This window comes from Thermobia domestica, chromosome 4 (genome assembly GCF_964235325.1).
Source record: "Thermobia domestica chromosome 4, izTheDome1.hap1.1, whole genome shotgun sequence".
Lineage (NCBI taxonomy): Eukaryota > Metazoa > Arthropoda > Insecta > Zygentoma > Lepismatidae > Thermobia > Thermobia domestica.
The window spans coordinates 300,146,622-300,163,913 of NC_137457.1; the positions used below are offsets into that span (position 1 = coordinate 300,146,622).

General features: G+C 37.4%; 1 protein-coding gene across 1 annotated transcript in view; it reads left to right on the forward strand.

Moving 5' to 3' along the window:
* Nucleotides 1–17,292, forward strand: part of LOC145683544 (phospholipid scramblase 2-like) — a 60,017-nt gene that overhangs the window by 11,257 nt on the left and 31,468 nt on the right. Inside the window, exons 2-5 of the mRNA XM_081754887.1 lie at nt 6,588–6,675; nt 7,657–7,860; nt 10,844–10,954; nt 15,805–16,022. Coding sequence (XP_081611013.1) covers nt 6,627–6,675; nt 7,657–7,860; nt 10,844–10,954; nt 15,805–16,022 — 582 coding nt within the window. The 5' untranslated portion in view covers nt 6,588–6,626. The remainder of the gene's footprint in view (nt 1–6,587; nt 6,676–7,656; nt 7,861–10,843; nt 10,955–15,804; nt 16,023–17,292) is intronic.

The following is a 17,292-nucleotide window of genomic DNA, read 5'->3' on the forward strand; positions in this document are numbered from 1 at the left end:
TACTATATGTTTCATCTTAACGTCAAGAAGCTACCGCCTACAATAAAACTCGTTTTCTAACTCATTTTGAAAAACATTAAATTGTTTTTACTCCTTCTCTAAAGGGATCGGTAAAGGGATGACCTCCACTGTTTCAAACTTGCTTCAAACAATGACTGCCTGTATGGTTTACCAACTGTATGAATCAATGGAAGATGATACATTTCTGCCGTTCTTTTTCTTCCTACGATCAATTTCTTTCTCATCTCCAGGTTTTGCGGCTTTTTGATAAACTTGCTGAAATTATGATAGATTTGGGCAGTATGTTAAAGCAAGATGCTAGACGCTAAAGACATGCAAATTATGCTAGATCTAGCATCATTATGCTATATCTGGCACCGCTGACAGAAACTTATATTAAACCTAGAAGTTGTAGTACTTCAGGTAAGTAGCGGATCCGTCCTAGGCCTAGGGGGAGAAGGACTGAGCCAACCAGTTTTTTGAGTGGCAAAAATAGTTTAAGCTATTACTTATATATATTTTTGAAAGTTTATAGTAAACTCATAATATATCTATCAAATCTGGGTTCTGACCCCCCCCCCAGTTTTTACCTTCTAGATCCTCTACTGCTTCTGGTTTCAGTAGAAAAAAGAGCTGAGAGAAAACTTACTGTTCGGACCCTGAATCCATATCAAGATAACATTTCTACCTATCTCGTACGAGGTGTGATCAAAAAGTTCGATGAAGGTAGTTGTACAGCGCCACCCATGGAGGTTCTATCCATTTCAACTAATAAATCCGGTAGCACGAACCTTTGTGACCGTCAGTGTCAAGTTTAAGCAAGTTGTTACATGTCAGTTGGCTTCCAGTTGCAGACAGAGAGGGTTTGTTAAGCGTGTCTGTTGTGCACCATGGATTTCGAGCAACGCGTCAACATTAAGTTTTGTTTTAAGAAGCTCAGGAACTGGTAAAATGAGCGTATGGTGATGAAACAGTGACATTGAAGAAAATTTACTAGTAGTATAAGTTATGCGAAAACTGCAATAAATGAGCAACAATCTCAGTTGAAAATGAGAAACAATAAGAATGTCTTTCGACGCAACAAAGAGATGAAAACGTCAAAAAAAAAAAAAAAAAAAAAAAAATGGCACAAATAATTCGCTCAAACAGGCGAATGAATGTTGGAGAGCTTTGCATAGAACTAAACATTTCGTAGGGGTCCGTGCAAAGCATTTTAACTGTCGATTTGCAAATCAAAAGAGTAAGTGTGAAATTCGTTTCCCGGCTTTTCACTGACTATAGGAGTTCTTAGCCGAAAAACGTGTTACTGTCTGTCCATATCCGCCATACTTTCCGCATATATCACCACGCGACTTGTGGCTCTTCCTAAAAATCAAAACCATGCTAAAAGAAAGACGTTCTAATACCATTCCCGACATTGGAGTGGGTGACAACGGAGCAGTTCAAGACCACTAATAAAGAAAACTTTCAGAAGTGCTTCCAATCGTAGAATCAACGTTAGAATAAATGCATCGCATAGCAGCGTACCAGTGACATCCATGTGGATGTCATGAAAATGTATCCCTTATTAATGGTCTTATTAACCCTGGAGATGATGAAATTTGTTAGTGGATGAAAGACACGATTTAGTTATACTATTTCTCCTTAGGTGACAGCACTTTACTAACAGAAAAGACAAAAAAGTGTTGTCTCAGTAGATGGTGGGCCTAAGGGAGCATTTAATTACAACACACATGTGTTTGTTTTGGCGATAAACAATTAGCAACTTCGAGATCGGAAAAGGAAATCCTTTGTCTTTAATCTTCGGTCAGCGTTGCCAACATAACATTAAGCAGCATAGAATCCCTTCAGAACATCAGAATTTCCCTTTCTCAATCAAGATGTTCCACAATGCAAATAATCGTTTTTATCAGTAATGTGAATGCTCTTCTCACGCGCGCACAAAAACTATGTCCTGTATAACAGTTTTTAACAGTAAATGAAACCGGTATTATAACACGTGCGTAGGAAATGACACCCGGAACGCAAGGGGCTAAAGAGAATACCTAGTTTTCGGAATGAGGCTTAGGAAAGTTGTAACGTAGACAAATCCCTTCTTATACCGGACGGTTGGTTTATCACAAAGGCACGCGACTGAGCACGCCCACTACATTGGATTATCCTGTAGTCTTTCTAGAGTTTTTCTCGAGTATCGTAAAGAGTGTTCTATAATTCTGTCATAAATCACTAGCCATTAAATTAGGTAAAAGACCGTTAGACCATTCCTATTTTTGTGCGAAAGATTCCTGGTTTGATGCGAGGATATGTGAGTTAATTGTTACAACAGAGTTTTCTCGGGATCCTGCTATTTTCTTCCATGTTCTTTTCTGTTTTGTGCACACTCTTTCACTTTCATTGGTCATCCACCTTGTTTAGCCTACAGGCCATAACTGTTCTAAAGTATAACTTAAAGATTTGATTCATTTCTTATTTATTTATTTATTTTGTATTCAGTTCATTCTGTGGATTTATCACTTTCTTCTCCACGGGTTCGATTCCCGGTAGGGGCCACTCAGTCGAAAAAGTGTAAAAAGGTTTTTCAGGCCAACCATCCTGAATGAGGGTTTCCTGAGTTTTTCTCATTCACACCAGACAAATACCGGGATGGTACCTAACTTAAGGCCCCAGGCTGCTTCCTTCCTTCCCCAATTCTTTCTTCCTTCCCTTTTCCCGCATTGTTTCCTTGCCAATGAACGCCATTCCTCATACGTGACGGGCTAAATGGCCATTGATGCTGAAAAAAGCCCAGAAATCTAAATCCTAATCTTTCTTCTAATTTTTCCAATATTCTTACGTTTATTTCCCTGTATTCCTACACTGAAATAAAATGTATTCTTCATCCTTTCGCACGGCCATAAAACACATACTTGTTCCTCTAAATGTTTTCCAATTTCTTCCGATTTCACCTTCCAGTCGAAATATTGGTTAGATCCTTGAGTTTCCCCCATGGTTAGGGTTGGCAAGGTAATTTATTAATTACGTTTGCACGTAAATTTCGCAGAACTTACGTCATGTAGTAAACCAGTATCTACGTAGATGTAAGAAGTATTCTTTCAAAAGAAAACTAAAACCAGTGAAGTACGGGACATAGTCAAAAGTAGAACACAAAATACAATGGACTTTATACATTGTCATTCTGACTCGTGATTAGTACCATACTAAAGAGTTCGCTGTTTCCTGCACTATTCAGGCCTTTAGTATACCGCTAATAAAGGACTCTGCATAATGCCCAACTTCTTCAAACTCGTTAGTTGCGTCGACTGAGGCGAAGTCTAAACTTTCAGGGCCTTATGTAGAGTCGTTTTGAAGTATGATTAGCGTGACACTAAAGGTCTGACTACTGCAGGAAACATGTGTTAATCGAACTCTTTACTATGGCACTAATCATGCGACAGAAACACTCTGCATGAGGGCCTCAGAGTTTATATTAATAACAGGGACTGTGGAAAAGAACATGTGTAGAGTGTCAGGGTTGCCAGACTTCCTGGCTTTGCGGGACAGTCCCGGTTTTCAATGAAAGAATTAATTGTCCCGAAAAAGGCTTTTGGGACACCTGTTTGTCCCGGTTCTCGTTCTTCAGATTGAAAAAATTCAACCCCCAAGAACTAGTATGTCTCACTTGAAAACGGAAGGTAGTATTTCTCACTCAAATGATGACGCAACAAATTAGAAAAGTATCTCTTCAATCATAAATGGGAGAGTGTGTCGTAATTTGTGCAATATTTAGGGTCTGTTAACCCTAGGACGCAGAACATGGGTCAAAAATGACCCAGCAGTAATTTATGTATAGATTTTTGTCTGCAATATTTGTTGCACAGTAGTTTTTCTCCGTGACATCTTCTATTGGTTTGTTTACTACATAAAAATAATGTATTTAAGTTTTTGGTTTTGTATTTATTTTTTACATTTTATTATATATATTTCTATACCTAGTATACATAACATGGGTCATTTCTGACCCGCGGTATATTTTAGTATTAGGTTACTATTATACAGTGGTGCCCACCCCCCCTTATGTCCATGACGCACCCCCCCGCAATTGTCTATCCATAGGTATTCTTCCATGAAAAAAAAACTTTTCGATTAATTTTACCCCCCCCCGTCAAACATATTTATATAGATTTTAACCCCCCCAAATATTTCAATGACGCAGTTTGCGTCATAGCCCCCCCTTGTGGGCACCCCTGCTATTATATATTAGTGTTAGTATATAATACTAATACTAATCTTTATAGTAGTATTAGATTATTTCTTTACTATAACAAATTAGTATTTGTTTTACTAAAATGTTATTATATTTGTAGTAGTATTATTACTAGTAGTCTTGTACTTTGAATTGGATTTTTTTTTAGAAATATATACTCTGAACAGACTAATCTTATGGACCATGTTATGGACCCATGGACTCATCATAAAGACCCATGTTATGGAAACTAAGGTACAATTCATGTAATGCGTTTAAGAGTTAAACATAAAAAATCGGAATTCGGAATAAGGGACTCCAGGCAGCTCTTCTTGTTACCTTTTCACATTCTTTATACACCCTTTGTAGGGCTTCATTTGTGTTAACTGTGTACAGAATGAACTGGAAAATTGTGATTACTAACCTGACCAAATGAGTAGGTACCGTGATCTTATGTACAGGGGCGATCGCCCCCCCAGAAGAGGAAACTTTCTTGTTTTATATATATATATATATATATATATATATATATATATATATATATATATATATATATATATAAAATCCATCCCAGAGTTTGAAGCCCTTAAAAGTAGCATTATGACAGCCCACCGCCCCCCCAGAAGTCGGTTCTGGATCCGCCCCTGCTTATATATAGCCTGAAATTGTTGTCCCGGTTTTTCGCTCACTAAATCTGGCAACCCCAAGCATGTATCTAATATTTCTTATTGTTTTACTCTCATTGCAATCTACGGATAGTACAAAGCATTGAAAATCGAAATCTACAAAACAGCCAACAGGAAATGTGAAGTGGAGAGTGTTTTTGTGAGTAGAAAAAGCCATCAGACACGTCAACTGCGAAAGCCCGTGGTTACAAAACAAAAATCGGTGCATCGTACAATCGGCTCTCATTTCACCATCGCTTCTCTGACTTAAAATTTGTAGACTGCAGAGGATTTAAAACGTAAAACACTATAAAATGATTTTTAAATATAATCTAACGCGCTGTTAATGATAATACTTATTTTTTTATATTGTAAGATTTCATACCCTCACGAGTAAGGAACGTCTACAAACACACACGCATAATTCACAACCACATGCTATTGTGTACAAGCATTGTTACCAGCAGACAGTGGAAGAACACAAGGATGTCACGAAGTTAGTTCGGAAGGAAACCGAAGATGGACGATTCTCTCCTTACGAACTACCCCTTCAGAGGACACCCATAAAAGAAGACCACAACTGGACAGAAATATCAGTTACAACTGATCATTAACCTATCAACACTTCTCTCCAGAAGCCGCATTGTCTATCGAGATATCCGTCGAAAGCCTATCTCTGAAGGATGCATTGGGCGAAAGAAATATCCTACAACTACCTTCCTCCTGCGGATGCATTAAGGAACCCTATCTCCCGAGTTGGCATTGAAGAAAGGAGATTCCTTGTAATCACTTACCCCTGAGGTTGCAATTAACGAAGGGGTTCGTACTTTAACCTAAGACAATTGTACCTATATCTCCGAAGCCTTTGATGTGTGCTGATGATTTTTTCAACGCTGAGAAACATAGTATTGCATTACAAAGAAACTTTGCAAATTATTATAGCGATATATTTATATAAATAAATAAGTGAAGGACTTAAATCCCGGACTATTTTATTAGACTCTACCGAAAACATTGCAATATAGAGACAAGGGGCGGTATTCAGAGAGAATTCGTTACTCTAGGGTTAGTCACACACTAGTTAGTACGCATACTAACAATTTACTAAGGGAGGTGCACGTTATGGTATTCAGAGTCTACTTTGAGTACAACTAAAATGTTGTGTCGTACGCTAAACCGTGGGTAAAAGATTAGCCTCTGATCTAGATTAATTAGTCACATGTGATTAACTTCGTCAAAGACTACGTCCTACTCAGAGACTCTGAATACAATTTTGATAACCACCCGTTAGTCAACCACGTAGTATAGTATTAATTAGACGTCAAAACGACTCTGCATAAGGCCCAAGGCTAAGCCAATATGGTCATTTATAAAATTGCAAAGCCCAGTGAGGACGCATATAAATTTGGAAAGAATCTTTTAAAAACGTTTTCTTTGTGCCAAAGAAAGGAGTAACCAACATAAGAAATGTTTGGCTTTAATTTGTAGACTAATTAATTTTCAGGCTTTTACATATTAAATACTTTACGTAGTTTGATATTTTACGCATTCCTACACGTACTTTACACGTAACATAGAAAACCTTTTTTTATATATATGAAATTACCCAACCCTGTCAATGGTATTCAAATAATGTATACCGTTTAAGTAATGCACTGAAAATTCCATTTTAACATGTATCGTTCTTTGTTTTATTTCAGATATTGAAAAACTTTTTGTATATAGGAAACGGCGAAATAATGTCGTCTCCACAGCCAAATCAACCGAACTATCCTCCACCTTACAGTGGTAAGTGCACTTCTCAAAGTATTTACACCACAATTAAAATTGTCTTATGTTGGGGATCGTTTCTTTCATTGTAAAATGGTCACCGTTTCCAAGTAAAATTCTGCTCCATATATCATATTCTATGTGCAGAGTACTTTATGAGAATCTACACTTCTGATCCTGAATCTGACCAGGACACCTCTATTTGATCCTTATGCCAATTTCCCAACGTGTCTAAATGAAATGGATTTGAGTTTAACGCCCTTTTCAGCAGCGATACTATATGAAACTTTGACTACTGCTTAACGTGGGATCCGTACCATATGAGATCCCGCCCGGAATCAAACCCGGTTGACCCATCCTACCTGCATATTGCGAAGACAGACGATAAGTTGCGAATGTAAGTAATTTCAATATGCTGGGATTGTTTGTCGAAACTTGTGCAAATGAAGTGTCATCTGCACTCGAAGTAATGTAGTTCTCACTACGAGAAATGTGTATAGAGGCAGTGTTTTGGGAATAATATATCAAGTTCAACTATCTAGTTTAGAAACGACGAGAATAATACTGCAGAGAAATTGATTCCTATCGGCTATTGAATCACAGCCCAGCAGGACATCGCCACAGACAGCGAAGGAGAAAGATTCTACATCTTATCTGTTATATCTTTCTGTGTCATTCAGTCTGAATTGGCGCGTGTATAATTTAATAACTTGTATAGTTATCATTAAAAATCAATTTATAATCCGAAATATGTTCTTTTGTCAATAAGCTTGGAACTATTTGATGCAATTTTCTAACATACAGATAATGTAATTATGTCTCTATGATACCGAAAGCTGTATTTCACTGGGTCAGTTCCTTCGGAAGTTACTGAGAAAGAATTTGTAGTATATAGGATAGTTTGCTGGCGACATTTATAAGGAAATGTACGGAAGAAATCTCCTTTATTGTTTTTTGATGGAGTTAAAATAAAAACATAATGAATGATATTGTTTTCAGAAGGTGGTTCTGCACCACTAACTCAACCTGGATATCCACCTGTTGGACAACCAGGATATCAACTTGCTGGACAAACTGGATATCCACCTCCACTGCAACCAGGTCAGCCGATGTATCCAGCTTCTGAGCAGCTACCATATCCTCCTGGGAGTCAACTAGGGTATCCTCCTCCAGGTCAGCCAGTAGTGACGCAACCGGCCGCAGGTATGGTATTTTATAATATATACACAGTGTAAGTCGAGTAAATTTTCATTAAATTGAATTTTTACGGAATCACGGTACAATTTGTCCCCTTTACTGTGTTCATGGAGTTTCCTCGGAGGCACATGCTCATATCGTAGTAGCAAGAAAGCTTTCGGATAGTTCGCGCGTGCTTGGTTTTTGGTTTTCTATGCTTGCACTTGAAACGCGTGCTTTCATACCATCTGCCTTTTGTTGTACTTGCAAGCGATGTTTTAGATCCTTCCAAAGCGTCATAGCATCTCCGGCCGTTCATTGGCCATTGACTTGACTTGACTTGTAAAAGCTTGCGTCAACCTTGAAAGGAACACTGAATTCAAGATTGTCCCCATGTAACTTCGTTACTGGAATCCAGCTTGCGGCATGCTTGCACGTTTTCCAATCAAGCTGGATGCAAGCTTGGACGACTTACAATTGAACCTTACAGCAAGCGGTTTGCAAGTTGTCTCTGCTATTAGGGTAATTATCCTATTAACTGAGTTACATCATAAATATGCTACAATAGTATCTCTTATACAGAAATATACTACATTAGATTTCATATTCTTCCCCCCCGTGAGAAGACCCCTAACTTGACCTACAATTAACCAGTAAATAGGCCAAAACAAATCGATCACATGAGTATCAAATTTGTGTTTTATTGTAGGTCTATTCTTCAGATCCACATTTAAAATAAGATGCCATCGGTCGAGTTAATTTTTGTTTACAGGATCGGACGCAGCTTTACTATATTTAGTTAGCTCTAACGGAAACTTCATACAACCTAGATACGTAAATCTTTGGTGTAAGTCTATTAATTAAGTGCAATTAGCTCAGCCGCAGAAAATTCCACAGCGCACACATTTGAACCAATCGTCGGATACGTAATACTGGAAAACTTTTAGTGTCATCTTAACATCGATTATATCTATTCTTTGTTTATAAAAGCATGAATTATTCTCATAACTCTACTGTAATATGCGTTAGTCAGAGACAGTAGGACATAAGTCAACAACTCGGATTTATGCCAGGAAAGAGTAGGATGCAATTTCTATACTAAGACAAACTATGGAAAAAGGATGAGAAAGAACATGAAAGAAATTCAGATGGTCATTACTGATTTGGATAATACCTACGACAGAGTACCACATCAGGAAATGTGGAGATGTCTCCAAAAGAAAGAACTGCACGAGAAAGACGTAAGGATAATCCAGGATTTGTATACAGGAGTTATGATCCTAGTAAGACTTAACGTGGGATTAACACGCAAAGTTCCTGTTCGTATTGACTTATAGTAGGATTCACCCTTAATACTATTCTTCTTCAACACTGACGTGGATGATGCAACTCAAAATGTGAGGCCTGAAGCTTCCTGGTGCATGATATTTGCAGATGATATTGTACTACACAATGCAATTAGGAAAGAAATTGAAAGGAAGGTAGGGGCCTAAAAGTTGGAAGCAAGAAACTGATTATCTTGAGTTGAATGGAGAAGTAAGGTTACTAGAAGAAAGATGGAACGAAGCGAAGAATTTTAAGTATTTAGACTGATCTCTTCTCAGGAATGATTATTGGACTTGTAAATAACACAGAATGAAAAAGTCATTGCGGAATTGGAAGAAAGTGTGTAGTGTGCTGTGAACGCTGAATGACGGTTAAGAATAAAGGGATTATTTACAAAATAGTGGTTAGACAAGAATGACTTACGAAGCAGAAACACGACCAATAAAGATAGAACATAAAAAAGGATGAGTATGTTACGGAAATGAGAATTCTGCGCTGGATATGTGAAAAAGAAACAGAGTGAAGACTAAGAGAGTAAGAGAAACAATGAACGTTGTAGAGATATCTAACATGATGCAGAAAAGAAGAGTACGTTGGTATGACCTTTTAAGACAAGAGCAAGGACTATGTTATCAAAAACAGTGACGACAATGGAAGTGGATGGGAAGAGAGGTAGAGAGATGCACGGAAGACAGTGGATAACATGGTTAGGAATGAAGTTAGAGAAAAAGATTGAACAGGAAGAAATCGCAAAACAAGACTTTATGAAAAAAAAAATGATAAGAAAGGTCGATAACAAATAAGTGGAAAAAGATATAAAGAAAGAAGGAATATTCGAAGAATTATGATAGTATTAATAAAAATAACAAAACATTAGATCTGAGCTGTTTATAGTACCATTGAATATTATGTTACGGAAAAGGAGTAGAAGTTACTTGTTTTTTTTAATCGATATTTAATGCTTATTGAAGGATTTTGATATTTCAAAATTACTGCAAATACTTCGCAAGCGTGTACTGAAGCTTAAAGATGAAAAATACATCATTATTCATCGACATGATGACTGGTTTTTTTCTCGTAAAAACCCAGTGGAACTTTAGTACAGGACCAAAACCCTATGAGAGCTACTCCGGAAAACCTCATTGGAAGTTCCAGCAACCAATCAAGATTGTTCATATCAAACCAAGTGCTCAATGCCGTTCCTTCGACGGAATCTGACAACTATAAATATCACCGACTGCCATTTCGTTTCAATGCAGGCGAAGTTCATCGTATTTACATCTTCATGTCATTTACCAACAGAATCAGCGACAGATGCTGCATTCGCCATTACCTCCTATGCAGACATTACGTATGCTTCCATCACCACATTATATGAGGCATGGACTTTGATTAGCCCGAAACTTAAACCCGTTAATCTGTCATGATAAACCTGCTTTCTAATATTCCAACGAGCTAGTTTATATTAGTACACAATTTTGGAAGAGCAATTTTCCATACTAACATATTAGGTTCTTTTATTGAACACGAGTCTTGTTTATGTTGTAAGTATGTTGTATTATAGATGCTTTTTCTTTATATCTAAATAATTTCTTGTAGATAAAAATAATAAGTACTTCTGTGCTTCCAAGAGTACGTAGAGTTTACATTTGAATAACACATTGTTTCACTTTTTGTTTGACAGGAGGTGGCTGGATGCCCGTACCGCAGGTTATCCCCAATTGCCCACCGGGTTTGGAATATCTTTCTATGATTGATCAACTTCTAGTACATCAGAAAGTAGAAATTTTAGAAGGTATTTTGTTTATACACAAATTTAGTACTGCTAAAATGTGACAGCGCTTCTTTATACATGTGAAACTGAAGAACGATAGGTTTTATATTTAGTGTGATTACTGTATTTGCTATGTACTGTACCTAGTAACACAGCCTAAATATATGATACCTATTTGTATATTGCAGATGATAAAACTAGAAGCTACCTGTATTTCGAGATGTACGAATAGTATATTTTTAGTTCAAGGACTAACATGTAACAAAATGGATTCAAGAGCCAGTAATAACAGCAATAAAAGCTGATACGTGCTGTCCACATAACACCTAATTCGAAGCAAGTTATCTGGTCTTTATTTAACATCTAACGCCACCTTATTTTACGCTGGAGAAATGAAATTTACTTTTTAACTTTATTCATTTTTGTGCATTAATATTGTCATCCATTTTATCTCATTTTATGTACAAAAGGTTATTTATTATGAGAGAGAAACAAATATGACATTTCATATTTTAAAGTATTTCCCGGAGGCAGAAGAATGGGATGAAGGATGTTTATGTTTCATGATATATAGATTTCAAATGGCGTGTTTTTCGTTTTCATGTTTTATAATATTTTGATAAGAAATTCATATTTAGTAAAAATCTTCATATTTTATATGTTTCGTATGCCTGAACTGAATTTATAACTTTCTTCAACCCAATGACTTTTGATCAGCTTCAAAATTAAGTGCACTTTGCCTTCCCGTGTGGAAAGATTTTTTTAGAAATCAGAATAGATTGGTGGTGAAAATCCGACTTAAAGCGCAGTTTTCGGCGAACATTGTTTTTGACTAAAGTCTAATCCTCAATCCGTACTTCCACTCTTTTTAAAAATCTTTGTTATAAAATTCAGTTGAGCGGATTTCAAGAGTAGTTGTTTAGTACGCATAGTACGGTGTATGTGTGTGTGTTATGATTGTGTGATTTTTGGTTGTAAGAGAAATGTAAAAAGATTGAAACATGTCTAAAGCTAAAGCTGGATTTTGTGACTTGGTGTCTGAATTCAATTGTTTTATAACAGACAGTAACGTTGTTTTATTCGTACAATAAAAAAAAGTAACTAAAATGTATTATCTTCGTTTATATTAGACTCATAGATTTATTATTCATTCTACGTAAGTCGGTAGCCAATTAAAACTTCTCCAGTCTCTGCCCCCCTATTTGCACTTGCAAAAGAGAAAAACAATTTGCTGATCATGTCAGGGACGGAACCTTTTTTAAAGGTAAAAATTGCGTCAATTTAATTTACTTCCATTGATTGCATTTTTCAGTCACTATTAACAACTGCTAGCAACAATAACTACATTAAGTTGTATTACAGTTTTAATTTTAGAAGTGTTCATGGTTGTCTTTGTATTAAGTTGTATTATGTTTGATTTAAGTTTTATTTTTGAATGGAATTACTACAAATAATTGCTGAATTGTCATGCTCATTTCAGTGATTATTTTGGGATCGGCGTGGTAGTAAGACAAAGTGATCCTGTCGAGTTTCAAATTTCAATCTACGTTTCGGTAATTGAATGTATAGAGTATCGACATGTGCAAAATGTACGAATTCAGCGTTGTAAATATTATATGAATGTCACGTATAATACATGTTTGTGTTACTTGTAATAAATTAAAGTGTCTATTTATTTGTAGCGTCTTCAGTTGTTGGTGAACCAGAATTCATAATGCGTTACCATTTTTTTTAAATGTGAAAATATCAATTTATTACAGTCACACGGAATAGAAAATGTTTCATTACAGAGTCGCATGCGACACATTTTATTCTATTTAGTTGGTGATAATGAAATGCCAGAATAGCTTACCTTTATGTGAACACCGGTCTTCCATAAATCGAAAAGCTAATGGATCTTCACTTCAATAACTCCTGGACCCAGCTCCGAAACTCCTAGTTCGACGTCCAGCAAGGGATGGGTCACACACCAACTTTTAGGCTAATTTATGTCAAACCTTAGCCACCTCAGTGATATCATCTACTCTTGGGCACCACCACCTTATTACTTACCATCAACCAGCAGCAGCAGTCACCTCCGCAACGAAAGAACTCAACCTCCATAAAGGACGGTAGGCTCTGCCTCACACACAAGTAAAAAGGAACCAACACTACAAATAAAAAGTTAAATACATAAATACACACCCATATACACAATTCCAACTACACATTCAAAGCCGAACCTGCTGCAGTGGCGTTTTTTTTTTCGCTATCGCAGTTGCCGCTTCGTCCAATATGCTCGAGGATAAACATCGAATTCAAGAAGTAAAAATGCCAGTACCAGTCAACTCAGGTTTACTCTGATATATGGTGGAAAACTCACCCTAGCAATATATAATGAAGAGCTAAACTAGTCACGTCACGAATTCTGCACACGTCCAGCAAAAAGGGTGGATATCAGACAAGCAGGGAAAAATTAGTTATTGAACAGAATTTGTATGAAAGTGCACCACAGATAACACAGAATAGGGAGTGAGTTTTTTCTTTACAACTTGAAACTGGATGATTCTGGATGGGAATGAACATTCTGCACAGCAAAACATTAACAGTGCACTTGGGCCAGGAATGTTGAACGAACTTAACATTCACTATTTGTCGAATTTTGTTCCGGTGACACAGCGTTGCAAAATGAGATCCGTGGGCACTGATCATGTTTGGATAACATTCTCAGGAACATCGTAGAAGCAGACCCTCGCTCGGTGGCTCCATGCCATTGCAGATGAATTAGGCATACACCATGCCACTATCGTTTAGTGGATCCATGCAATTGCAGATAAATTAGGCATACACCATGCCGCTGTCGTTCGGTGGCTTCATGCCATTGCAGATGAGTTAGGCATACACCATGCCACTGTCGTTAGGCGGCTCCATGTCATTGCAGATGAGTTAGGCATACACCATGCTAATGTCGTTCGGCGGCTCCATGCCATTGCAGATGAGTTAGGCAGACACCATGCCACTGTCGATTTGCGGCTCCGTGCAATTTGTAAGGTGAAAAAATGTACTTGTGGGTTTATGAGTTGGCACCGGCCACCAAGAATCGTCATGTGGAGGTGTGCAGTTCTTCGAGTGTAAAAAATAACCGGAAAAATTTCGTATATCGGATTGTCACTTTGGATGAAAAATAGATTTCCACGACTATGGTAAACGATCAAGACTATAGCCGATCGAAGTTCACGACAGTTTCTAAAACATCTAGATGATATTGACATATATTCGGCTTGATTTATGTCTTTCTCCATCAAAGCGAAAACATCACTGCCGATCGTTAGAGCTCTAAACACCATGAAATACACAGCAACATTGTCTGCAAGCATCCAGAAACTGTCGAAAGACATGCTGTCATGTTACATGACAGTGCACGGGCAAATATCTCTCAAATGACGTTCCAGATTTTTCACGAATTCCAATGTGAAACTCTTCCACCTCCACCGTATTCTCCTGAGGTCTCTCTCACTAACTGCCATGTCTTCCGGCATTTCGAGCGCTTCTTGGGAGGGAAGAATTCCCTGGTAATCGGGCAATGCAACATGCATTCACATCACAGACTCCTGACTACTTTTGCCATGAAATCCAACGATGGCTGATCAATGGTAAAAATGTTTGATTTCAGACAAGAACCACACAATTCTGCCATTGTAGTTTTTTATTAACTAGGTACTGTAGTTTCTATTTCTTTGGCCATTAAAAATTACTTTTCCAAAGGTTTTATTGTTCAAATGAATGGTGTAAACCTACGGATAATATGTTTTAGAAAGGTAAATGATTACGTGAAATACGAGGGCTGCTCAATAAAAAATGATCATAAATGAATGAAACATAATTTCCTGCACTTATCTTCCAAATGTTGATGGTCTTTTTCAAAATAGTCCCCATTACATGTGTATACTTTTTCCCAACGTTTTTGCCAGTCATCAAAGACATGCTGGAAGCCATTCTTGGACAGATCCTTAAATCGTCTCCGCAGCTTTCACCACTGCCCCTGAAGATGCGAAACGCCGTCCCTGGAGGTGTTTCTTCAAAGTTGGAAAAAGAAAGAAATCACAAGGGACTAAATCAGGACTATATGGAAGATGGGGTACACCCACTTCCCACCGCGGGAAACCCATCGCAGGCACACACACGTGACATATGCAATTTGTCTGTGAGCACAGCGTATGAGTGGAACCAAATGAAATGTTTATTGTTTGCGCTAGTTCTCTTAAAGTGATTCGACGATCTTCTCTCACTATCACAGCAGCGGTGTTGATGTTCACTTCTAATTATAAGAGCAGTTACTGGAGCCCTTCATTTGAAGTTAATTGTCTCCCGTCTTTAAACATTCTGAACCCTCTTCGCGCTGAACTATAGGGAAGAACAGACTCTCCATACGCCTCCTGTTACATCGCATATGCTTCAGCTGCTGTTTTCTTCAAGTGAAAGCAGAATTGCAATGCACTGTACTGTTCTTCGCGTGTCACTTCCCTGTTGCCTCATGCGAAACCTGAAACTACGAGTGCCTGAACGGCTGCCCAGGTCACATTCCTGACGTCATGACCTTCAAACTTACTCTATCTATTCGTCACTTCTTCCAATACAAAAACGTGTTTCATTTTCTATGCCTTGCTGTTGTATTCATCTCATAAACACTGATGATCTGTCTTTATTGCTCAGTCTACGTATAAAGACAAAGTGATTTAAACATATTTATTTAATCTTTAAAAATTAACTCATTAAAATTTCATATTTTTCATATTTTCTTATTTTTTCTTCATACTTTCCCTCTCTCTCTCTAGTTATTACTCTCCCTACTTATTACTGACAGAATTTTACATATATTTTTTCTTTAACAGTTTTGACAGGATTTGAAACAAAAAACAAATATACAGTTAAGAACAGTCTTGGTCAGAAAGTGTATAAAGCCGAAGAAGATTCGGGTTGCCTTTCTCGACAGTGCTGTGGTCCAATTCGTCCATTTGACATGAAAATTATGGATAACTACAACAATGAAGTAATTCATCTCTACAGGCCTTTGAATTGTCAATCTTGTTGGTGCCCCTGTTGTTTGCAGGTAAGTTCCTTTAGTTTACTGTTAGAAATGTTAACAGAAAATAAAATTGCAAATCTACTAACCCTAGTCAAGTGGACGGAGAGTGAGTGATTTATCTGAGACCTTGTGAATTCTAGGATACACATCAAGAAAGTTACAACAGTTACTGTAAACTGACAACAGTAATGCCAACCTGAAACGTTATAGAATTCCATATCGAGGGGCAGAGTGTCCCATTTTACTAATTAATTTCACACACTATACTAACTTTAAAATTTTAACACTTATGAAATATGAAAGTTAAATTATTAAAAGGGAGTTACCGTGGCCCTCTGTTTTTCAACTTTTTTTTTTGTATTTAAAATGCAGATTTCGATGAGCTGTGTCCAGTAGTACAACTTTCTAGAACCGACCGCTTCAAGGCCAAATGAGGGGTCAAAAATAAAAAAACGGGAGTTTTGGGGCAATGCGAACCAGTTACCGACTTGGACGAAATGGGTATCATTCGATTTGTATTTAAACATACGCAAATAATTGATATGCCATTTTCCCGAAAATTAAATTTTGTTCCGGAAAATTAACAAAAATCCAAGTTCCAAAATTCCAGATTTTCGTTAATTTTCGGGGTCAAAATAGAATTTTTGGGAAATTGGCATATCAATTATTCGTGTATGTGTAAATACGAATCGAATGCTACCCATTTCGTCCCAGTGGGTCACTGGTCCGTATGGCCCAAATTATCCCACTTTTATTATAGGCCCCTAATTTGATTTTGAAGCGATCGGTTCCAGAAATCAAAAGTGGTGCCATTGGACACAGCACATTGAAATCTGCATTTTAAATCCCAAAAAGTTGAAAAATATGGGGACACACGGTAACTCCCTTTTAACCAGTTAAACGACTGTATGTCACTCACTTTCTTCAAATATATTAGTGAATTATGCGTAAATTCTCCCTTTTAACCAGTTAAACGACTGTATGTCACTCACTTTCTTCAAATATATGAGTGAATTATGCGTAAGTTCTCCCTTTCAATTAGTTAAACGACTGTACGAGGCGCTTTTCAAAAGAAAGGGCCGATATTTTATCATAACCGACTGGAAATTGTGATCGGATCATGCTTGCGCAGTAACATCACTTGATCCATTGGCTATCAAACAACCATAGTTTCGCCAGTCGTCTGTTTGTTTTCGTGTGTGCTGGAGCGTGTTAAAATGGCTGCGCGCATACACAATCCCGCGAGGTCCGCTCTGTGACTAGATTTCTTCATGCCAAAGGACAAAGTGCTGCT